At 37.4% G+C, this 26142-nt stretch overlaps 1 protein-coding gene across 5 annotated transcripts in view; it reads left to right on the forward strand.

The window, feature by feature from the left end:
* Positions 1–26142, forward strand: part of Gpatch2 (G-patch domain containing 2) — a 145691-nt gene that overhangs the window by 6186 nt on the left and 113363 nt on the right. For 4 of the 5 annotated variants that reach the window (XR_010043290.1, XR_010043288.1, XR_010043289.1 and 1 more), the window contains exons 2-5: positions 1496–2212; positions 7202–7263; positions 10385–10567; positions 11006–11085. Coding sequence is in view for 2 of the 5 variants with exons in the window: in XM_003474234.5 (XP_003474282.1) it covers positions 1496–2212; positions 7202–7263; positions 10385–10567; positions 11006–11085 (1042 nt within the window). In the remaining 3 variants the exon portion in view is untranslated. Of the gene's footprint in view, positions 1–1495; positions 2213–7201; positions 7264–10384; positions 10568–11005; positions 11086–11215; positions 13231–26142 lie in introns of those variants that run through there. The other variant, XM_013157672.3, reaches the window with a different exon arrangement.

Here is a 26142-nt window from a genome sequence, read left to right on the forward strand (position 1 = left end):
GAGTCTGTGAGAGTAAGGCAGTGGTAAAAATACACTGAGCCATGAAACTGCAAGGCTATTGGCCCTAAGCATTGGGACCAGCCTGCTGGGTTCATACGCTGTCTCTGTCACATATGTGTCACCTTGTGAAAGAGATGTCTCTGTCTCCATTTCATCTGCTACCTCAGGATTGTCATCCAAGAATGAAATGACGTAATACTGTACATGTAATGCACTTAGAAATGGACCCGGCAGATAGTAAGTGCTCATATGTGGGTATCATTGGATCTTTGTATGATTGGTTTTCACTAATGCAAAGAAAAGTTGCATGTGGTTACAGGGAAGTAGCCTTGCTAACATGTGAAACTGAACATGAAGATGGCATAACTATGGAGAGCACATAGACCAAGGTTTAGCAAACTGTGCCCACCCACCAACCATATTTGCTCATTTATGTATTCCTTGTGGCTGTTTTTGCTTTGTAATGACAACTTGATTAGTGAGAGACTCGAATTTATTTCCTGGACCTTGCAGAAAAGTGTATGTACCTGTCGTATAGTCTAGGAACTGTGCCAGCCTCTCAAGGACTGTTGGGAACACTTTGATTCCTGAGTGACTCTAGAACTTGATTGAGAAACAATTATCCATGATCTTCATCAGAAAGGTGTATATCCTGTTTGTTATGTTTGAAAAGTAAAATCAGATCCCTGGGCTCTGTACTGCCCTGCTAATCTAAAAACCTTAGTGAGTTGAGTTGGAAAGAACCACACAGTTTATTAAAGGCCCCCAGGAACACTGATGCTTACTCTTGTGGACACAGTGGGAATAAGTGACTGTGTGGAGTGAACTAATGATGCTCCCTTTGGGCCATGGAGGCTACAGTTTTGATATGAGCATAATTTCTGCATCCTTGAGTTACAAGAATAGTGGAGCCTAAATATATCCCTAGTGTTTAGCTAAACTTTTTTTTTCATTATTTTCTTGACTATACCTGTCTGTGTTTATATTTCTTAGAGTCATGAGATTGGGTTAAAAACACATGGCAAGTGGATTTCATGCTTTTTTTTCTTAGAAATTAGTGGGCAGGGAATGGACTGACAGCATTTTCCTATGTGTGTTAGGAAGGCTAGTTCTAGAAAAAGGACAGAAGTGGACCAGAGAACAGAGCTTTTCTATAATTGCATGGTAAAAATATAAAACTACAGGAATCTTTTGAGCTGGGTTATGCTTACTCTGTCTCATAGTAATTTCTGTATTTAATAAAATTACAACTTGAGGCTTCAAAAGGGATTAGAATATTTGAACCAATAGAGGCAAAGTGGATTACCAAGCATAAAAGGCCTCACGTGAGCTCATGAGTGCAAAGTAACTTAGATTTTCTAATGCATTAAATAGGGAAACTCAAACATTTTGCGGTGACTATTAATTTGTAATTTAAACTGTCTACTGTAAGAAACTAGATTTATGCAGCTAGGAGCGAGCTGGATTTACTTATTTTTTGCTCTAAAACACATAGGCATTTCAGTAGGACCATGGAAGAGCTGGTTCACGACCTGGTCTCAGCCCTGGAGGAGAGCTCAGAGCAAGCCCGAGGTGGGTTTGCTGAAACGGGAGACCATGCTCGAAATCTGTCCTGCCCTCTGAAACGCCAGGCCAGGAAAAGAAGAGGGAGAAAGCGGAGGTCATACAATGTCCACCACCCATGGGAGACTGGGTACTGCCTAAGCGAAGGCTCTGATTCTAGTTTAGAAGAACCAAGCAAGGACTATAGAGATAATCACAATAATAACAAAAAAGATCACAGTGACTCTGACGACCAGATGTTAGTGGCCAAGCGCAGGCCGACCTCAAACCTAAATAATAACATCCGAGGCAAGAGACCCCTCTGGCAGGAATCTGACTTCGCTGTGGACAATCTGGGGACCAGAACTCTTCGCAGGAGGAGAAAGGTGAAGCGCATGGCGGTGGACGTCCCACAGGACATCTCTAACAAACGGACAATGACCCAGCCACCCGAGGGCTGCAGGGATCAGGACATGGACAATGACAGAGCCTACCAGTATCAAGAATTCACCAAGAACAAAATGAAGAAAAGGAAGTTGAAAATAACCAGACAAGGACCAAAGATGCAAGATGAAGGTGTAGTTTTAGAAAGTGAGGAAATAACCCCGACCAACAAGGACAAAATGGATTATGAAGAGCAAAAGGTCTCAGATGAGCTCATGAGCGAAAGGTGAGCAGAAGGTATTTTACATTTTCTAAATATAAAAATGTTTGTCTGCAGTCTTTGTAGTTGCATGTGTTTTATATTTTAATCAATTCTATTTTAAAATAATTATAAATTGTAATAGTAATAGTGATATTGCTGTTTAGCCATGGTTATATTTCCTGAAATTTTATGATGTTTTTACCCAAAGCAAAATTGCTTATTTGATTTACACAAAGTCTTTTGATTATGTTATAATGACTTAATTTTCAGCTACAAAGAGAAAAAGAAATAGATTTTTAGTGGGAAAGAATGTACTTTTGAACAGTAGCACATTTATAATTCTTACCCTTGGATGTATAATTATTTATTTGTTTAATTATAGCATTTTAGCTATTGGTGTTTTTTAGAATATATAATTCATAGTCTATTCTGATTCCTAGGAATCAAATTTTGACATACTTTGACATCTATGTAACTTGTTATTTTAAAACGCCTGTAGTTTCATAGGCATTCTGATCACTGATGATTTGTAAGACCCAATTCATGATCTAGAAACACCTGACTGTGTTGTTATAAACTAGAAGAAGAAATGACCCATTGGCAGTTAGTTTAATGCATTCTAGGAAGCAGCTGTACCACTGTGATAATCATTAAGCACTATTTTGACAGCATCAGAAGGTAAGTGATGATTTTCCTTTCCCATAGATTTGATGGTACCTGTAGGAAATGAGAAGAAATGTTTGTCCTTTAAGATGTGTGTCCTTAAAACCAAATGTGCAGGGCCTGGGGATTTAGCTCAGCGGCATAAGCGCCTGCCTTGCAAGCAGGCAGTCGTGAGTTTGATCCCTGGTACCGATAAAAACGAAAAAGACAAAAAAAAAAAAAAAAAACCAATTGTGTAATTATGAGCCAGGAAAAAAATTCTGTATTAATGGAATGGGGACCAGTATCAATTGATTTGTAGGATTGGGATTATTTTAATCTTATGGATTCTAGGATAGTTTCATTTTGGTTTGTTGTTTTTACTTATAAATATTGTAGGCATGACCAGGACCTGATGGAGTTTATAGAGTGACTGTTTTACTAGACAGTTTACTAGTCTTGTAATTTTTCTTAAGAAAAGTATAAAGTAAAAAAATTTTCAGGAAGGCATTGAAAAGTTCCAGTCCCCGTTTTTCTTTTAGGAAAGTCGTCCCTTTGACATGGGAGTGACAGTCATTTGTTTGCTAGTGGTGTGCCATTGTGGCTGAGGACCACTCAGGCTGACCTCCAGTAATTACCTTTCTCAGTTCCTGGGGCAGCGTGTTGAGGCCCAGGTAAAAGTCCTAATTCTAGATTATTCACAGTTAGATTATCTCCTTTTCGACTGTGCAAGCCAAGTTCACTTATTTATTCACTTCTTTATTGTTCATTTTTGATTTCCTTTTATCAGTCTGCATCTTGCAACCCTCCCTCGGAACAGAAATTAGATGAAATGCCCCTCATTTATCTCTCTTCATTCTGAAGACAAAAATTTTCTTGAATAATTTGTAATCCATGTCTTGATTTTTAAAGAGGATATTTTCAGTCTTAAGCGAAGTAAAAAAGGCGTATTTCCTCTGGTTTTAAACTTCCGTATTTAATATTCCTTTGCCTTTAGGGCTTAGGAACAGAACGCCTCTGTAGCAAGATTGCTGTGTCCCATCAGCTTTTTCTCAACAAGAGGAACTCTTGCGCAAAGTTTTCCTACTCAGAACACTCGACATTTTCTTGCAACAGGTTTATAAATAAGAACAACTTTGCTTTTGTTGTTGTTGCTGTTGTTGTAGTGTGGATCTCAGACTTAGCAAACACTGGTGCACTGACAGGCATAGTTACAGGGGGTCCTGGACTAGGGGCACAGATTGTCCTCAGTGGCGAGCGGTGTCAGAAGATGGAACCCACAGTGCGGAAGATAATCAGGCTGGAAGACTTTCCAGAGAAACCATGCTTTAAAGCAAGAACCAGGACTTGTTGGGAGGCGGGAGGGGTAGAAGAGAAGGGGAATGGACCTCTAGGCTGAGGGGATGGTGCGGGTTGTGCAAGGGCCTGGCCCGTGACCAGTGTGAGTAGCTCACTAGTACTGGATGACATGCCCAGCACTCAGCATTTCTGGACCGCCTGTGTGCTGTGATAAACAGTTAGGCTATGGTAAACAGTCAAGATTTCATCACACAGGCCAGAGAAGTCAGTGGAGAATTTATAGCCGTGGAAACACTCCATGAGATACCCATTTTATCAAGGTAAGGTGACCTTGGCAGGAGTGCTTTGTCTGCACTTGACTGACCTCCAGTCCGTCTAGTGGCAGGCGAAGTACTGGGTTGCTGGTGGCCCAGAAGAAGCTCTGAGAGCGATCTTAAGAGATGGAAGCAGTTGTAGGTGGCCTGACTGTATTTGGGACGGTGACGCTCTCAGATACACAGGGGTCTGTTTTGGAAAAACTAGAAGGAGGGACAGGGATTAGGGTTAGTGTACCTCCATTTATTCAACAAACATTTATGGAATATATTCTCATCTGAATACTGTACTGCAAAAACCATACCAAAAAGGAGAGAAGAGATGAGCATGGCTGATCATCAGCTGCTAATGGTGAAAGGCCTCTCATTGTAAGTTTTTATCCTGATTATTGAACATAGCAAGAAGCATATTGTGTGTATGGAACAGTCAGCTGCATATCAGTGAGGTTTAATGTAAATAAAGAAACATAAAAATATCACAGACAGGCAAGGCTCATGAAGGCCTGCAGGCTGGTCTGAGAGAGGAAATTCTGATTTCCTGTGTCTTTGGGATGCTGGGCACAACACCTGGAGACGAGCACAAACAAAAGGACTAGAGTCTTGAAGTTGCGAAGAGTTTAGATGAAAACACATCCACAGAAAACCTTCAGATCTGCATTTAATCCGACAGATGTTAAGGTAATGATTTTAGATTTTTAGATAGATTGCCTGCATATAACATGGCATATGTATGTATATAATTCATGAAGTTTTCTCTTGATATAGTTTCAAGTTTACAGAGAAATCATGAAGATAGTTTGGAGAATTATGTATATCACATTCCTATACACTCAACACTTAATTTCCAATTTGATACAGTTAAATTGTAATTAGTGTGATAAGTTTTGACACAGGTAATGAACCAATATTGGTATACTTTAAAGTTCATGTTTTATTAGACTTTCCTTTGCTTTATTTAAAGTCTTTTTATCTGTTTCCGGGTGTAACATTTTTAGTCAATCAGTTATATTTTGAAAAGATAAACCTGGCTGTATGTAGAAGATTAGAAGGGTAAATCTAGCTCAAAAATCACAGTGCCAAAAAGAAAAATTGCACATTTATTCACAGCCTGCAAATCTGAACTCTGAAAAGCTGTGAAAAACTGACTTGTGGCCAGACTTGTGGACTGAACTATGAACATTTATATAATTGAAAAATATAGTGGATTTCATTACAGAGAACTCTAGGTTCTTCTAAGGCATTTTCAAGTATACCTTTCTAAAATTTGAGAAATTCTGAATTATAAATGTGTTTTCCCCAAGAGTTTCGGAAAAAGTATAGACCATCATTTAGTTGTGTTGATGGAACAACAAGAAAAACATCAGTGGTAGCTTGGATGGCTAAAGAGCAGGCAGCTGAAATTTCTGAAACTTTTTTTAATAATCTAATATTACTATGCATAGAAGAGTGTATGTGTTTATAAGTAAGGTGATATGGATTTAATGCCCTTAAAATAATACTTTATTACCAATTGTATAGTGTAGATAATTTCATATGTCCACTTAATTTGAAGTTACAGAAGTTTCTAATCTAGAGCTCTTTGAAATATACTTCTTGATAGATTCTTAGACTTTTCACTAATATTAATATTAGACTTTTCACTAATAATTAAATAACAAAATTGATGTTTTATGTTCATAAAATATGTGTCATTTCAGCCTTTGTAATAATTTTAACCTTATTTATCTCAATTTAAATATTTTAAAACAGGTTAAGATGCCTCCTTTTTACTAAGTCAGGTTATATTATTCGGTTAATGGAAATAAGTATTTTAATATAAAAAATTACCTGGGCAATTTCCTGCTTGTCTAAAGTTAAAAATTTCAGTTAAAAGTAAAGTATATGAGCATTTTTAAAGAATACCACTTAAATTTTTTTTTACAGGCTAAACCTCTTATTATATGTTCATATTTGCTTGGTGTTTGAAGCTAACTAGATTGTCATACAGACTTCTGTTAGAGCCCACAGTGAGCCCAGTGACAGTTTGTGCACATTGGTTACATGTCTGCCGTTTGTTTTAATTTGCATATTAAATATGAATTTGTATCATGGCCTGAAACTTGCATGGAAGTAATGAGAACCAGTGTAATTTTTGCAGATACTCTTAATCTTTCAGTAAAACCCTTTTTTGCTGCTCAGAGTGACCTTAATTTTGATTTAGTGGGTCGTCTGCATCATAAACTTTTTTTTCCTTGTGCAGTAATAGAGTTGTGAATTCTTAAGTAATACCTGTTCCAGAATATCCGCAGATGTGGTGATGAGAAGTCGCCTCCTCCTAGGTCCTTGCCTTCCCTGGGGTGAGAAGAGTCCGGCCCGCTGTGACAGCGAGTCTCCCCTTTTTACTGAGCAGTGGTGTTTCAGGCTCCAGCTGAACTGCACAGCGAAAGAAAGAAGCAGCGAGCGTTTGATGGAAGCACATAATAAAACGCATCAATTTTGTCAGCACCTCGTTGCAGTCACATCTGGCTTGTTGTCTGGGTCCCATTAGATTCCTGGGGTTTTATGTGCCAAAAATAATATGTTCTGTAGTTAATGGAACCAGGGTATTTGCAGTTTGATTAAAAAAAATCATCTTATTTTCTTTCAGATCTTTGTCTGGCTCAAGTTCCATGTCTGGGCTGCCATGTCTCTTTAAAATTTTACGACTGAGAGATCAATTGTTCTTTTGATCTGTTTCTTTTTCTTTTCTTTCTTTTTTTTTTTTCTTTTCTCGTTACAGTGATTCCAGCAGCCTCAGCAGCACTGATGCGGGTTTGTTTACCAATGATGAAGGAAGACAAGGTACTGAAATACCGTTTTCTCTTCTCTTTGGGCAAGATCTTCCTTTTAAAGTTGTGTTTGTGACTGGTCATGCCCTGAATGGACTGCTGCACTCCATGTTCTTTGTATGCTGCTCAGCAGGTTGGGTTAGCGCAGAGCTGGGTTCCTACCTGCTACGGGAGGAGTCCTTTCTTCGTGACTTTGCCGTCACTGAGTATCTCCCAAAGCCAGTGCGCGGTGCTGACGACATTAGGGAGGCATTGTTTTTCCTGAAAAAGTTTCACATACTTGAGCCTTTTCCATTCTGTGTCTTAGTAAGTTCACAAGGCCCTGGCTCCCCTTTTCTCTGATTTGAAGTGTGTTTAAAACTGTTTAAGCATTCATAAAGGTGAATTCACCAGTCATTTGTCATTTTTATGCAGCTGTGATATTTATTCATCCATCCAGTTTGTCAGTAGCTGAAGGATTTTCATGAATTCAGTATTATAAACTGTTCAAGAGAAATGTATCATATCTCAGATGTTCTCTCTCTTTAAAACTTCCTGAAGCTTTTCACACTTAACGAGGCATATTTTGAAGCAATGAAAAATACACAAAACTCAACAAGAAGACAGAATCCATCATTAATTGCATTAATTTCATTTAGACTCAGCTACGCATGGTTGTTTCCCTTAGACTCCAAACAGTCATGACCTTAAGCTCATCACAAAGCGTATCTTCCTTTCTTAAGAAAATGTTAAACCAGTAAGTTCTAAAAGAAACACAATAGACTTGCTTTAAATTGCATTTAATAATGTTATAGAAAAAGGACCAGTAGCTGTCCACACTTCTTTCCTTGGTCTGTCCATCAGTCCTGTACGAGTTATGCAGAGAAAAATGATCATTCCTTTTTTGCTTACTTACAAATTTTTGTCTCAGATTTATAGGTACTTAACTTTTAAAGAACATACCTTTTCTTCCCCCAGTACTGGGTATTGACACCAAGGGCATTCTGGCACTGGGGTACACGCCCAGGTCTTTTTGTTTTTACTGTGGAACAGGATCTAAGTTACCCAGGCTGATCTTGAACGTTTGGTCTTCATACCTCAGCCTCCCTAGTAGGTGAGATTACGAGTGTGTACCATACTGTCTACTAACTATAGACTTTTCAAAGTTGTGAGTTTGCCAAAATGTGTTAGAATCTCAGTAGTAAAAGAAAGTTTGCATGGTAATATTCCACCTAAGTTCTCATTAAAATGTAGATCTCTAGTTAACATTACATTGTAAATGTAATGAAATTTTTTTTCTTTCTGATTTTTTCTTTGGTGTTTTTGGTGACAAGGTCTTGCTGTGTGGTCGAGGCTAGCTATAGTCTCACTGTCCATCCCTAGCTATCTTCAAACTTGCCACAACACTCCTGCCTCAGTCTCCTGAGTGCTGAGGTTACAGGTCTGCACCCCCATGCCTGCCTTGATGAAATTTATTTAAAAGCAACTTTTTGATGAGCTCTTCCATCCATCTTTTGAAAGTGTTGCTTGGATTAGAATGATACCTAGCATTTCTTATGTATTAACTGTATTTCATGCTGCTATGTACTTTTCTTGTATTAACTTACTTTGTTATTTTCTTCTCTAAACCCTTGAGGTCCCAATTTTTTAAAATGAGTAGGCCTATATTAATGCAGTTGGAGTAACTGTCTCAATATTATAGGATACTAGGATTCAGTTGGTTTGTCTGACTCTCCCTGAGCTCCTGATCAGTGGCTGAGTCCCTCTCCGACGGTAAAGTTGTACTTAAGCCTAAAAAAAGAAAGAAGAAGAAAAAAACCTTCATTTTTCTAGACTAATCTTGTCTTCATGAGAATTATGCTTTAGGGTAGCTGGTTTCAAGTGACCCTTGGTTTTTTATTATGTTTAAGAATTATGCTATTTTAGAAATTGTTATTAACTATTCAGTTGAAAGAATCTATGACTCTAGCTGCACGATTGCTTTTGAATTTTTCAGTCTTACTTTACTTTAAATACAGCTTTTTTCCATAAAATCATTTTCAGTTATTTTGCCATTGGAATGTTTGTAGTAGTAAAAGGTTTTCAAAATCAAGAATCTGTTCTGAAGGGAAACAGTTAATGGTAGCTATTCGACCCTCTGGGCAGGCAGAATTGGTAGTGGGTTCTGAAAGGTGAGAGGACACTGATGGTGCTCACGCTATCAGGTTCAAATTGCTGTTTGCCTCATTTTTAAAAGGCGTCTGCAGTAAGTTTTTTTATATCTAAATAGCTTTTAATAATTCATGTTTTAAAAAACTAAGTGTTGTTTTTCACCAAGAGCCTGTGTCAGTCTGAATGTTAAATTGATCATTATATAGTGATTACATTAATAAATATTCTCAAAAGTCACCATCACTGAATGGTGGTCTTTGTTTAAAATGCCTTGTTTATAATAGTTCTATATAGTTTCTTCATTAACTCCTGTATTGTCACTTTTTATTTAAAATCACCTTTTTCAAAACTATTTCTTAATGAACTTAATTGGATTAATTTCATTTAGTCACATCTGTTCATGATTGTATCCCCTTTCCCACGCCATACATATCATGACATTAAGCTAATTATATACTATTATCAGCTACAAAGAGTGGGTTCCACAGTTTTCCTACTTTCTAATTCCTAGTGGGGATTAAGGGTTGATTTTTCTTAATGTGGAAAGGAGAGTCGTGTAAGTGGATTTTCATACAGTTTTTAGTGAGCTAATTTTTGTTTTCTTAGTTTTTAAAGTGGTCAGAAGGCACAACATGTTGTGGATGTTTTGGTGGCAGTGTCTGACTAAGTATTAGAGAACATTTCTTAAGTAAAACTGTGTCATAAAGTTGAATTTCTGTTTTATGTATGTGATTACCAGCTAAAATAGAGGCTCCCCACTTAATGTGAATTGTAGCTAAATAACATTTTTAGTTCCACCATATCCCATGCCGTATGCTAGAAATTTAGAACAAAGGTGTGTATTTACATTAGAAGTTAATCTTTTATCTGCAATGCAGATTTAACTCACGTCTTCCATTTTTATTGTCTCACAACTTGAATTGTGTGTGTGTGCGTGTGTGTGTGTGTGTGTGTGTGTGTGTGTGTAGACTGAATCTTTGGGGACATGTTTTGTCTTTTCTCAGGCGATGATGAGCAGAGCGACTGGTTCTACGAGAAAGAGTCGGGTGGAGCGTGTGGCATCACTGGTGTCGTGCCCTGGTGGGAGAAGGAAGACCTCACTGAGCTGGACAAAAATCTGCCGGACCCCGTCTTTGAAAGTATCTTAACTGGTTCTTTCCCCCTTATGTCGCATCCGGGGAGAAGAGGTCAGTGACACTTCCCAACTGGTGGGTACGTGGGCTTGTGGTCAGCCTTGGAATGGTCCTTGAAAGAAGATGGGCTCAATTGGAGTGGGAGGGTGTAAACACTGGCCAGCATAAAGACGCGCCTGATGGCTGAGCCAGCTATGTCCCTCCTTTACAGATTGTTAGAAAACTGGACTTGGTTTTGCTAGGCTCCCATGAACTAGGAGGAAAGAACTGTCTGTCGCTGTTCCTGGGGTCTAGACACTAGTCAGGCAGGGCCAGCTGCACCGGCATGTCACCAGCAGCTCTGTGGTTCTTTCCAGTGTGAGTCTGAGTTTGTCCCAGTAATAGTCATGGTGTTCGTCCCCTCCGTGCCCGTACTTTTAATTCTCTATCGGAGGGGTCTTCTGTGCTCCAGTGACCACAGAACCTCCTAAACTGTGTACCTTGATATTCCAGGTTTCCAAGCCCGACTCAGTCGCCTCCAAGGAATGTCTTCCAAGTGTATTAAAAAACCCACAGGGACCCCACCTTCAATGGTAGGCATGCTTTCTTTAAATTGAATTCTCATGTTTGGAAATGCTTCCATTTCTATGGAATAAAAAGCCACATCCTCATCCTTTATTTATATTCTAATTTTATACTTAAAAATAATCCATTTTTTTGTAGGCTACAAACTGGACCAGTGAGATTCCCCTATAAACCAAATCTTCTAATGCTAATAAATTAGTTACGTTTTGAACATCTGGGGAATGACACTCGAGGGACCCTGGCTCCTGGCCTCTTCCCCGGAGGGAAATCACTGAAGTGAGAGCCTCTTTGGTGCAGACATGGGGCTGTTTTGGCTGGATATTCTTCCTGTCAGTCAGAAGCAAACCTGACTGGGGAGGCTTGTAGAGAGCTAGGATGGCCCAGGGTGGATAGAAACTACTGTAAATTTTATATACTTTTCTTTTATGATTATTTTTTACAATGAATCCATTGATGTATTACTTGCTTTGCCAAAATACTAACAAAAGCTAGACAGTTAAAAACTTCTAGATTTTACCTACATATTCCTCAATGTTTATATTGTGACTGGTTAAGAATTAACTTTTACCTATGGCTGTTGTAAATAAAAAACGTGGCACGTTGACAATTATCACCGTTTTTAGAGAAGTTGCTATAACCAGCATTATTTATAATAACTGCATTTTACTCAGGGTATTTTAACAAGGGCTAAGATAGGTAATAGGTAGGGTTGATGATCTTTGCTGGAGTTTGTATTTTGTTCAGTTTTGTTTCTACTTGGATAATCTGTTCTGTATTGCAAACGCATTGTATTTTATAGTACAGTGTTCATTGTACTGCAGAAATCATCCTTCATCTGGACTAGCCACAGTAATCACTGTCTCTACTAGTAGAGTCATTTACTATTACCTTTGAAATCATCTGTTTTGTCAGATATCTGAAAATGTATCATGGTTTTGATTTTGGCTCAGAGTCTAATGAAATCATGTGAAGCCTGGTATTTTAACCAATATTGTGTGACCCTGAATCATGTTATTCCTAGGCAGGAGCTGCCTACTCAGTTAGAATGGCAGGCCTGTCTGTCTCTGTGAGCTCCAGACACCTGCATAAGCTCATTTTCCCCAACCAGGGGTGGAGGGGCAGGTGACATTTCTGTGGATGGTGGACATCTGCATAAATTCAGGCCCCCAGAGTCCTTTACAGTGTTATATTAAAATGATGAATATTTTATTAAACTCCAAGAGAATTGATGAAGTCAATGTGATTTAATATGTATATTTTTATATTGTATGGATTGTTAATTCAGCATTTAATGGTAACTTAAATATGATTGAAATAGAAACTTACAGTTGACATTGCCTTTAAGTAAAGTCATTGCAATCTGAAAGATTTTATTCACGAATTCATGAAGCAGGAATGTATGACATCTCCTTTTAGATTGCTTATCTAACTGGAGAGATTAAAAATGAAAAAGCCCAACTCTGAGTCTCTTTACTTTGCATATTTATTAAACCGATAATTAAAGAAACAATAATGTGGTGTTTAGAAACTGTACACAAGCTTGTTTGTGCTATGTGTTTGGAGTGAAAATATTTTTTGCTCAATTACATGAATGCTTTTATTTTGTGTAATGACTGTCTTTCAAATCTGAATAAGTCACTTTAAAACCTTGGCCTTTCAACTTTGCCTTACCAATCATGAATCTAGATGAATTCTATCTAGTTCTTGGTTCAGTTTTACCTATTTTTATTTTTGGTTCACTGCTTGCTTGAGCATAGCTGGGATTTGTAGCCCATTTTCTAAGCTTAGTGCAATCTCACTGTGGTATTTTATAGAAGCTATTACAACTGATAGGTGAGCTTCATGGTATTGATGATACATGGCTTCACCGTACTAAAAGCTGCCTTCCCTTTCTAAATTGTAAAAAGGTGATTAAGTTTCACTTGGTGGAGATACACTATATATGTATGTGTTTATAATGGAACTAACGCATTAGGCCATAAACCTTTCCTGGTCTGTGGGGCTTTTGAAAATTTTTATTGTATTCAAAATTTTAATGAAGACAATGGGCTCCTTCACGTTTTCTTTCATTGAACCCTGAATTGTCCTTGTTTGAATTTTAAAGTACTGTAATTTTTTTTTTCTTCAATAAAATCTCTGACTTGGACAACAAAGGTAAGAGTTCTAATTTGTGCCAATATTTTTCTGATTTCCTGTGTTAAGTTTTTACTGTTTCTATTTACATTATACATAAATCATGATCTCACAAAACAGTCACCTTGCAACAATATTCATGGCTTTTGCTAATAAGAAATTTATTTATATGAGAGCTTCGTGGTGCAAGGGCCCAGTTGTTTTTTTGAAAGATGTTAATTTTCTAAGCAAAGTCAAGTACATGTAGCTGCAATCCATTAGGCAGGATGGCAAGAAAGGGTTGCTTTTTCTGAAATGGAAATCAGGACTGCAAACATGTAACTTGTGGTGGTTCTGAAGGAAGTGACAGCAGGAAAATCTTTTGCTGAAGCTTCAGGTACACACTCCTCTGGGGAAATGTTTGCGGTCACCTCTCCTTAGGTGGCACCGTCATGTTCCATGCAGTCCTGGTGGACACTGGGTCAGTGGTGCTGGACCATTGTTCCCCAGGGGAAACAGGAATGGGTTCCTTTAAGCCTATTTTCTCAGCATTTCACCAGCTGATGAGTGCATGTCCTCTTCTTCTGTCTATCTGTGTTCAGAGACATTTGCCACACATCTTAGACCTGTTAACAGCGAACTCCTGTCCGATAGACGGGAACTCAGGCTTGAGTCCACACGTGCCTTCTCCCTGAGACACCCCACTAAATACCTGTGGCACTTAGCGCTGTACCGCAGGGCCGTCCGTGTTAAGTGGTGAGATCACCGCCACAAAGCATAGAGAAGCAGTGATGCGGGCATAAAACAGACCACACAAAGGATACCTGGTTCTGGTGGGAGAGGCAGAGCAGGAGGCGACGCCGGGTCGCCCTCAGCTGGAGGCATAGGTCTCTGATGCAGCCTGCTCCCCGGTGTGCATGTCTGTGGGTGACTGCGGGGGCCTGTGAGGACTGATTGGGGAGCCACAAGTACATTTTAAGGGAGGAAGTCTGCAAATAATGGAACCTTGAAATAGGAACAAGGATTGACTGTACTGTAGAGAATAAAGGATACATCAGGGAAAGTGCAGATTCTCAAGCCAGACCTTTGAATCTCCGTTCTGGCTCTGTGGTTTTTTTGTTTGTTTGTTTTTCTTTTCTTTATAATTACATTTTGGACCTCAGTTTCATCCTTTGTGAAATACAGACAAAGCTTTTCAGAACTGTGACTGGGTTTAAATTAAATTATGTATATCCATAATGGGCCTAGTCTTATTTTTGGAACATGGTATTTATTTAAATGGTAGTTACTATTATTAAATATCAAAGCCAGTAGTTGTGATTTAAATTAAGAACCAGGAGTCAAAGTGCAGAATTTTAGACTTTCAACTTTTTAAATGATATTTGATGTATAACTTGCTTTTACCTTTAATATTTAGGGTGCTTTATGTCACAACCTTTTATGTTTCTTTTATACCTCATCTGTATTTGTCTTGGCCCCATCTTTAATATCATCTGTGAATAATCATTTAAATAAATGTTACTTGGCAGCCAATGTACTAAATCTCAAAATTTTAATTACAAACTGGAAAAAGTTCTTCATCTTCCACCCATCCCAATCATTAAGATTTTTTTTTCTGCAAAAAAAATTACACTGTTTAGGAGGTTTAGGTCTAGATTGGTCTGATTTTTAAAAACAATCTTGTCCAAATATACATGGGGAAATGTGGACAGAGTTGTGAGAATTTAATTTTGATAGGAATTACTATGACTTTTTTGGTAGAAAAGGAACCACTTTCTAGGGTGCTGGCTAACCAGCTTCTCATTCCTTCCTTTTAGGAGAATTAAACAAATGATAATTAATCCAGAGTTAGCCTGAATCCATTTCCAGAATTTGGTCGTTAAGTACAATTCAGAATAGTAGCACAGTAACTATGCCCGAGTTTGTTCTGGGCCAAGGACTTAGTGAATTTGTGTAACCTCATTTAAGTATAGCATTCCAGCTGGCCAGGATGACCTCCTTCTACGCACTGCAATTACTGTGTTTTTGGAAGGTGAGAGAATGCTTAAATTCTCTTTTTGAACCAATGTTCTATCAATAGATACTGTATCTGCCCTCTGAAAAGTACCATTCAAATTCTATAATATTTTGAAAAATTGGGAAATTAATGGCTTACTGCAATACAGTGTTTAAAAGCTAGTGTAAGTTTGATAAGTATTTAAAAATTTGATAATTTTCTCAGTCCAATTTTTATATAGTTGAAATGAGAATACATAACATAATTGTGGCATATGTGTTTATTATGCCACATAAATAAATCTGATTTGATTGACTTCTTATACGTATTTATCAAGCTTAAGTATCTGGAAAATATGTGAGCATTAAACTTTAATACAAATTGTCATACTGGATGAGCAAGCATACTGTTTATATACCTAACATATTGCCCACAACATTATAGTTTATGTCTTTTCAAAATTTTGAGTCAGTTTGTTCTGTAGGAGAAAAGGAAAATTGTAGATGTTTTCTTCTAGGAAGTCATAGAAAATGGGTTCTGTGAGTGGCATGTTGATAAATAGTATTTGTATATTAGAGATTTGCTTTCTATGTCTTGCTTTTCCTTAATATTTAGAGTAAGAAGGTTTAGTTGGTTTATAACCGTATACTATAAAAGGACCATTTAAAATGGAGTTGGTTCAAATAGCAGAATGGCAGACTTTTCGTAGGCTAGTCTGAAAAGGTAATTTTATGATAGGTAGGAAATCTGAAATGGTTCTTCAGAATCATGCAGAGTGGTCATGCACTGATTTGTTATCTAAAATTTTTGAATTGAGTTCTGCATCTAAATTCTTTATTATAACACCTGTATATAGATACTTATTTGTATCCTGAAAGATTTTTGCATACTTTGGAGAATACAAAAAGAATGTATGTTTAGAAAGTTGCTATACTTGAAATATATTTGATGCATCTTTTCTTTTACTGTAAATGTTACTATAGTTTTTATCTAATCTGAACATCAGCTTGAGATCCAGATGTTGCATTAGAAACAGGTTAGAACATATTGTGAGATCACGGTAATTATTGTGTCAAAAAGTATAAATTAATAGAATTATAATTAAAATTTCTTTTTAAAAGATATGTTATAGTGTTTCTTGTTTGATTTAAAATTCTCTATTTTTATGTCATTCACAACTTATATTTCATGTCACATACACTTAATATCCATAATTCATATTTCAAACTGTGGCAAATAATTTTTCATTCAACTATTGATACTATATCAGTAGTATTACTGATACTGTATTAATATTGATACTGTATTTGTTAAAAGAGGAACAGATGTATAAAATTGAAATGATGCAGAGAAAGTAAGTAGTGTATTCATTCAACCACATTTGCATGCTTATTATGTTCTCCATATTCTTAAAAATTCTTTGGCAAAAAGTATAAATAGGTATTCACGATTAATATTTTAATGTTACTAAAATTGACACACATGCTTTTTCTATATAATTAAATCTTTGTGCTTGGTTCTCTGATAACTTAGCACTTGACTTTTATTGGCATTTGGACTTGTGATACTTCAGGAATGTGTGGCTGTACAAAGTGAATGTTTGCAGTGACAGCAAACACTTGTAATAATGCCTGCACCAGGCACTTGTCTGTGTCTAACTGATATATTTAATTGATTTAATATTTTAACATCTATATAATGTAACAACATTTACAACTTAATTTGTTTTTTATCCTTCAGTATCCAAAAATAATGCCATATGGAAGTTTCTTCATATTGCTATCATGTTGCCAATAAATACAAGTAAATTCTCTTTTTCAAGTTGTAATTATTCAGATTCACACAATGCCTTTGGATATATAGATTATTAGTTATTTTGAGATGCCACATGCTTTCTTACTTCTTGACATGCCTGTACAATCAAAGTATTACCATAACAAAAATAAAATTAATTTTTACTGCTTCCATGGGATTCGTCACTGGCCACCGCCCTCCGTTCTGATCTCCCTTTTGTGTGTGTGTGTGTGTGTGTGTGTGTGTGTGTGTGTGGTAGTGCTTTCTTGCCGATTGTGTACATTTTTGGTTCTAGAACCTTCTTCAGCTTGTCCTGCCCTCGTACCCTCCAGCTTGCCTCTAGTGTGTTGTGTAGCTGTCAGATTGTTACTGTGGTTCAAACATGATGAAAATTCTCTTTATTTGTTCTGTTCCCTGTTTCCCCCATCTGTATAACATGGCACAATTCTGGGAAGACATTTATAGGGAAGGAGGTTTCAGCTGGACTTCTGGAATGAGAACTCACCAGCTCAGTTTGGTTGGGAACTGGCCGACAGACACGGTCAAGGTTTAAACTGGACACAAGATGCTTCCTGAAGTATTCAGAAAACTGTGTGTGCAGTGTTCCTGAGCGTGTTTGCAGAGCAGGGCACAGGGCAGATTTTGTGACTGAGAAAGTGAGTAAGGTTGGATCGCTTCGGGCTTTGAAGCGGACAGGAATCCATTTGAACTATAGTAAGAGGCATAGTGCATCAGGTGACTATAAACTGTATCAGGTATCTAAGTTCCACACCTGTTCTCCACCGGCCAGGCTGAAAGCTGGTGCTTTACTGAGCCTGATAGTTTGCCTAGCTTTTAGGTGGCATGCATCCATTTAATGAAAATTTATCAAGCTAGCTATGCAAGTGTTAGTAATGCTAAATACTGTGCTGACTTCCGTATTACAGAGTGAACAAGTAGACATGGTCTGCAGAACTTACATGATCATGAATAAAAACTTGGGAAGGCAGGGAGGAAGTAAATAAATTAAAATGGCCATGAAGAAAAATAATGTATGATATGAATACGTGATAATTATAAGATATGAAGGTGATTGGAGAGAATAAGACATGTCAGCTGGAACCTTTGCAGCTGTGGCCAGGTTATTGCTTTCCTCACCCCATCGTATGTGGGACAGAGAGCAAGCGTGTGTACTCCGCAGACCTGACCTGGTCATTAAGAAGGGAAGGTTTTAGCCAAGTTGTTTTGTCACTTCCGGACTACATTGATCAAAAGCATTTAAATGTCACTTAAAAAGCAAGTAGAAAACTGAGCCACTTTTGTTTACAAAGCACAGCATCACTACTAATGCTTTGTTTTTTTAAAAAGGAAATTTACGTTTGCTAAGTGTTTACCTAGTATTTTGGACTTCTTGTCTGGATTTCATCATAATGATTATTCTGAAATTTAACCTGTAAGAACTTCCCTGCCAATTTACTCTCCTTTTTCAAAGCTCCTTAAACATTTTACAGTGCAACCAGTCTTTCTTGTTTCATATTTTAAAATTCATAAAATGCCATAATTCCTGGGTTATTTTTGTTTGTATTTCTTTTTAACTTTGTACACATTCTTAGGTCATTTTGCATTAGTAACGAAATGGCTTGCTGTAAGACTGAGTTTTTGAAGATCTGATTTATTGATTCCTTAATGAATGTTTAAAAATTCTGAATTTGCAGGCATACGAGATTTCCTAAAAGTATTTTTTAGACTCTTTATCATTTAAAATTTTTCATTCTTTTTTGTATGCTGCAAAGTGTTTGAAATGTGTCCCAAAGTGCTCTTTCTTGCTGGAAGCCAGTGCTGCTGTCTGGTTACCGCTTAGCTCCTCAGATGGATTCGACACCTTTCGCCGGTCACCCTTAAAATGGTGTTGACATTGCCAGGAGTCCTTAGTATTTTCCTTTTCTAAGACTGAATCAGGGAAACAGACATGCTGCAAACATTTTATGTTTTCAGAAGCTTCGGCTCAGGTTTTCTGCCTTTTATGTTGCTGCTATAATTACTCTGATGGTCTATAAAACTCAGCTTTCTAATTTACCTCAGATATGTCAGATACCTAATATCAGAAAAGTTTCAAAATCAATGATGGGTAGAAGACTCGCTAATAATATCTAACGCGCACTTTCAGTATCGGAGTCACCTGCAAATCCTGCAGCTGAAGGTCAGCTCGAACAGCTGAGAATTCACAAGTCGTGTGGGTGGGCAGGGTTCCCTGAACTAGTCAGTGATGACACCCTTCGGTGTTTCCTGTCACCCAGGAAAGCGGATTCTGACAAACCACGGATGCGCACACACACGTATTTTTCTGTTTTAAGCCAACAAAACTTGTAAGCTTTTTGTTTTTTAAACACAGTTGTCAAAACACTGTTTAATACTGTACTTAGTAGGAAAATAAAGCAGAATGTTGCTGATTTTTAAAATACAGCCTATAATTTAACAATATATTGAGAGTTTCATATTTAAATCTAATCTGTGGTTAAAGGATGCTTATACTGTTAAATGTTCCAGATAAATGTAATTTTGAGCTTGCAGAGGTATTTAGCTTTAGGTGCAGTGTATCATAACAACATTTGGATTCAGATTTGTATAGATTCAAAGCATTAGTCTAGAGATTTTTCTTCAAAATTATACTGTTGTCATATGTTTCACCTCATTTTACTTACATACACGGTTGGACTTTTTAAATTTTAAAGTTTTATATTTGTCAGATGGACAAACGCTTCTGTTATCTGACTCCAAAACTCGAGTTCTGGTTTGGACGTTCTGTGAGGACTTCCCTGATCCATCGTGTGTAAGTGTGATGAGGTCCCTGATGTCCTCGTCCTGCTAGAGGATGAAGACACAAAATCCACAAGTCCATCTTTGTCCCCCCCGGCCTTACAGTGGATTGGTGGGAAAGGAGGAGAGGAGAACAGGGCGGCCTCACGTTTGTTAGGGGAGCACTCATCTCCAGGGTTGTTCTGCTTCTTCAACTGGAATTTGGGTTCCATCTCCATCCTCCCATGTACTTTCGTGTCGAGCCTGAGTCTTCCTGCTTCCTTCATCTGTCCTGTCCCTGCCCAGGTGGCCTTTCTCAGAACCTTACTGTTTTGCGGTGCATCCGTCTCCCTGGTCTCTCGTTTCTTTTCCCTGCATCTTATCCCCGGCAGACATATGTAACTCCCAAGCAGACATTTCTAAAATGTGATTTTTTTTCTGTCCTCACTGCTGTGCCTTATTTCACATACCATCATGGTCTCAGGATCCATCTGTTTTCCTGCAAATGACACGAATTCTTTATGACTGAGTTAATTCCATTGTGTATATACACCACATTGTCTTTATCCATTTACCTCTTGATGGGCATTACCCATATTTATTTGAGAGTTTTCCACCACTGGTTAAGTTGCTAGTGTGACCTTAGATGACAGCATCTTTTCCAGCCAAATAGTATTTAAATTCCTCCCTGTTTTTACTTCTGCCTTTGTGTACTTCATGAGAAGATGGCATACCAGGCTCCCTTGAGAGAGCACTGAAAGCCGACTGGATGCTGGTGTGCAGAGCCAGGCCTGCTGCTCTTTCGGGTGACGGATCTGTAACTGTTGCTCTGGGGATTTTGAGGTCCACGATACTGGCTATGCACCAAGGCCAGGTGCATTCTGGTGCAGACTTGCCCTGCCTGCCCCGACCTTCGGGGAAGGGTGTCCTGTGGCCCACAGGAATGCTGCCTTTCTAGTTTAGCATATTTTTGCTGTGAATCTAAAGTCGCTGCTGGAACACATGACAGGAGTAGGAACCTATGTCTGAGATACACGGGGTCTAGCGATGAACTTTGTAGAACTAGACGTTCGCCTAGGGACCTGTTGAGCGGTGTGCAGAACCTCCAAGTCCTGGAATTGTCTGGAGCCCGGGGCCGAGCAGCCGTCTTCTTCCTGCCTGTCCCCCAGCCCACGGCATGTACAGGAGCCTGAGCAGCCGGTCTTAGGTCCTTTGGATTTTCCTTGGGTGGTGTTTGCTTGTCTGTTCTCTGGTCTTTGCGGAGCAATACCTTTTATTCTTTCATTGGTGTTTTGCTGGAGCTTTGTGAGGAGCTGGCACAGTAGTCCAGCCGTCGTGTTGTGTTCATGAGAACAACAGTTAAAGACAACTTTATGTCCTTAATTTTCATTATCTTGCAAAGTAGTAGATATACAGGGTTTGAAATTCAAATAGGACAAAAATTATCCAGTGGAAAGTCTTTCTCTGTGCCTAATCCTCTCACACCAATCCGTGCATTAGAGCATCTTTCTTGCATCTTGCTTTTTGCACACTAACAAAATGTCTAAGACATTATAAACTGTACTTATACTTTTCATTGTTTTGCTTGGCTGTGTAATATTTCATTATAGTACATTAAATGATTTTATTTTTCACATCAGTTTTGTATGTACTGATCTTAGTAAAAGATCATTGTAATATTAAAAAGAAGAAAAATATTACTATGATGTCTAACATTATTTAATGTTTTTATCATTCTGTCTATCAGTAGGTAGTCTAATCTCTTTAGCATAATTCATGTTATATTTACATAAAGTCTAATGAGATCAATATTATTTTCCTCTTTATTTTATAGACCAGGAAACTGAGAGACAAATGTCTTAAGTCATTAATTCAAGGTCACAGTTAGTAACTGGTAGTGATAGGACTGAAACTCTGACCCCCTTCTCAGATATTTAACTATCAAGCTATGCAGCCTTCCCTACTGGGGTAAAATATATATTTCCTACTAATTATATAGATTGGTTAGACCTAACAGACCACTAAACTAATATATCTTAAATATTTTGGGTCAAGGAAGTGAATCTACTGGTCATCATTATTTTGCATTTTGATATAATCTTCTTAAATTTACACACACTTTTTTTAGTGTAATGATTCTGCGTCATGTAAATACATTTTCATTCCTTTTCCTTTTTCCTTCTTTTACTTTGATTCCACCTACATTTGCTCTCTTGTCCTTTGATACTTACCGATTTATTAGGTTCTTGTTGGCCTTTAAGTATTTTTCATGTTTATCACAAAACAAACTGTTTCCTGTCAGTTTTCTGTTCTTTCAAATGGTTCTAAAAGTTAGTGAAACAATACATATTTGAGTCATACTGCACAGTGTTTTGTAAGTCTCAGAGTCTGTATGCTTTCTGTTGTATCAGTATTGTTATGAATTCACAGTGAGGGATTTTAAACAATTAACTACTCTTACAAGGATCAGGTGTAGGGCTTCTGAACTTCAGTTCTTTTCCAAGTTCAAATTTCCAGGAATTGTCCTTCTTTCTGTATTTTCAGCTGAATGTTGCGGTGATTTTTGCTTTTCTGAATCTTAACTTTTCAAAACAGTATGAGACTTGAATCCTAAATTTCTTGTCAATGTGTAGAAGTTGCCTTACATCAAAATTTGACTGGGTTCTCATATTGAAGAAAGCTTTTAGAATTTTTACTTGGTTTGCCCTTGAAGTCATGAGAAGTTGTAATGAAATAAACAACGTGGTCCAAGTCACAAATTTCCTGTCGCCTGCTTCCTGTGTGCTGCTTCAGACACCTTCGCTGCCTAACCCATCTCCCCATGGCTTCTCAGAGCACCCCTGCTGCATGGCCACCTCCAGAAACTATTTTTGGGAGCTACCACTTCATCTGGCTCGTTCCTGGTCAAGTGTGACCTTGATATCACTGTCTTTGCTCAGCAAATGATTGTGATGTCCTGGTTTTTACTGAAGTGCTTTTACCTTCCATTGGGACGCTCCTGAAAATGTTAGCTGTCTGGGCAACAGGAATGAGTTTCTTCCTCCCAGATTGTCCGTTTGGTAACTCCCACCTTCACAGCATAGCACTGTGAAGGGCACAGTGGACCAAGTGTAAAGGTGCCTTTACACACACACCTTCCACGCTTGCACACACACACACTGTCTTTTCAGATTGTCTTATATGTGATGAGTAATCCTTGATTTTATTTAGCCACTATGAAATTATAAACTAATCACAACAACTGTGATCATGAGTTTCATTAAAAGTGGCTAAGATATGAATATGTATGAAGAAATTAGATGTTCTAACCATGAATATATGGCATCACTGTGTCTTGAATGAATTATAGACTTTACTCATTTCTGGACCATTTGTTTTATATATAGATTAAATATAGGTAATTACTCATTTGACAGGTTCTGTTATTACTTTGATATACCTTAAAGAACTATGTGCAGTTATAGGGTGATTACTGTAATAACACAGAATCATTTAGAACCAATACTAATGTGTAATACAAACTCAGATTTAAAAGTTGGATCTTCGCTTTTTTTGAAATCAGCTTTACTTCTAGTGATTATTTTGGCTTAATGAAAGAATACTGTGTTATAATTAGTTTTAAAAACACATGATAGATATAAAAATGTTTTGCAACTACTCTAAATCATAATTAGAAGCACCAATTTCTGTAAGGCAAACATTTGTTTTTTGTCTTGTGCTTCATTGATGTGAAAAAATTATGAAATAACTTTACTCATTGAAAGCAAATATGCCTCACATGCTATATTATTAATATTAAACTTTATTTTTATATTTGTAGAGCATTTACTACATACCTGGAGCATCTTTAGATGTTCAATACTTCTTCTCTTGTACATTCCAACACCTCATCTGGCCGTATTACATGGGTTGGTTGGCTATTAAATGGTTAAACTACTTAGGAATTATTTGCACATTGCCATTAAGGTTCATTTCCTGTGGGAATAAAATTAAAACTTCTAATCCAATGTTGTATTTCAATATCTTTTTTATTTTGCTTTTTAGTAAGGATTCTACATCTCTAGTTCAAAGCGAGTTTTACCTGCTGTTTTGGGTGACTGCAGAAAAGGCAGATTTCTTCTGGCCATGTAATGCATTTTATTTAATTTTATAGTTTTTATGATATCCTGTAGGAGAGATTACCAAAAATATAGAAAAATTTTAGAGAACATTTTTGGATTTGATGGATTACCACTCTTGAAAGGGAAACAAAACACTAAATATTTCTAATCCCGCATTATTTACCGCATGGGTGGTTAAATGCTACTTTAAGCCTCATAAAATTAAAAGGGAGAAATCTGCCAACTGTAGCAGGAATTGGATTTAGGAAGAGTGGTACAGAGCCAAAATATTGCTACAGAATTAAATGTCAAAAATCTTCTTTAATAGTAGATATATAGTTCACAGTGCTTGGTTATGATTAATACATTTAATCTAAATCACTGCAAGTTGCCCTCTCCTTTTCCATAAAATACAATAGGACACAAATCAGTTTTACTGTAGATGGATAACAATTGGAAAATAATGCATCTTCCCACCCAATAAATTGTCAGTTATACCTTTTAACCAAAATCAATTCATCTTTCCAAAATTTATTGCGATTTCTAATAATAAATCTCCTCAAATGTTTATTCATTTGGTTTTTGATACATTTGTGCCACTTTTGCTATGGTCTAATGTTTTCTCTTTTGATTCATTGTAAATTAGAAAATCTATTTTGAGTCAATTTTCTAGTTAAGAAGTTAAAATCTATAACCTAGCCCCTTTTCCCTTCTCCTTTGTACAATTTAATACCCTTGAGCTTGAACTTAAATGCCATCCAGTACATTCTCTTAGAAGGAGATTAGAAGACTTTTCAGTGTAACTTCTTGACTAGGGGCCAGATTTCATAAAACAGGCACTCAGGAGGTTGGGAGAGGACAGTTGCTGGAGATCCCTTTTGAATTCGGTGTGGGGAGCAGGTCCAGGGGGCAGATTCGGGGGGCTGTGCCATCCTCTCATGCACGTGTGCAGCGCCAACAGTAAACACCTTTGGATTAGCGTCTGATGGCAATCAGAACAGGTGCCTACATTTCTGTTCACAGCAGTGACCCACGTGGCATTTGAAAGAAGCAGGAACAGCCAGCCGTGTTCCGGGTCTTACAGAGGTCGTCCCATTTTAAATTTCCAGGATGGATTTTCAGAGTGTTTTATTTAAATGTACCCTAAGTGGTTAACCAGAACAGGCAGACTAGACTTCAGTGTGGTCTTTTCCACCTATGCCACATTCTAGGTTGCCGTCATCGTTCTGTAAAATCCACCATGAGGTGCGTTAACTTGTCCCATTCTTTAGACTTGTGAGTTAGATTTCAATATGATTTTTTTCAGTGTTGTATTGAATACAACTACTGAATCTGGTCATGTTAATTTTATGGCTCTGTTTTAAAATGAGGTCAGATTGCTGCTTGCCATCCCCTGTAGAGGTGGGATCTGAAGATGGAAAGATGAAGTTGAGGTCCCAATGGCCAAGAATTAGAGTGGAAAGAAGAATTTATATGTTGTCTGGCACTAAAAGATTTTCATTAGAAGTCAAACGGGTCACTAAGATCACATTACAGTTTGAGGAGAACCTCCACATTGCTTTTATATAAAATAAATAACTGTCCACTTTCTCATGAATGTAATGAAAGTGTATATCAGCTGTTTGGGGCTAGGTGTTAACACTCTACTGTTTAATTTACACCAACTAAATCTCTAACGTAGAATTTCAGCGTGGCTCTGTCTAGGAATGAAAGTAATAATAATTGGTTTGACTCAAACTGGGTAATTACTGGCAAATTTGTATGGTTGCTGTATGCTGTATGATTAATGCTGTAAGATACTATGTGATTAACTTAGCATTTGAAGAGTAATTTGGTTAACCAGAACAGGCGACTAGACTTCAGTCTGTGGAGCAGTGGCACATGTTTTCTGAGGAAAAGATAACAATGTCAGTTACAGGGCTCACATATTTACCTAAAAATCATCCTTATTTTGAATAAGGTGAACTTATTAAAATTTTTTGACAGATGGATTTTAAAAAGTGGTACTCCTTTGGGCTAACTAAATTAATTTCTGTGTTAAGTAGTTACGTGTTTTAGTACATTTAACTATCTGTACAAAAACTTGAAAAGTAATGTTTCAAATATGTGTACTTTCCTTTCATTTTTCCCATATTACACTTAAGTCAAATCATGCTTGCTTAGGTTAAAAAAATGATCCACTAAAATGCTATGCCTTTCTTTTAAAATACTAAAGAGAGCTTTTTGTGGTATTCCTCTGGTTATCTTAAAATCATTGGTTCATACAGAGTAAATCACTGCAAAGTGGC

This window comes from Cavia porcellus, unplaced genomic scaffold (genome assembly GCF_034190915.1).
Source record: "Cavia porcellus strain 051 isolate PalLab524CR breed Dunkin Hartley unplaced genomic scaffold, mCavPor4.1 scaffold_26, whole genome shotgun sequence".
In the NCBI taxonomy this organism is placed as follows: domain Eukaryota; kingdom Metazoa; phylum Chordata; class Mammalia; order Rodentia; family Caviidae; genus Cavia; species Cavia porcellus.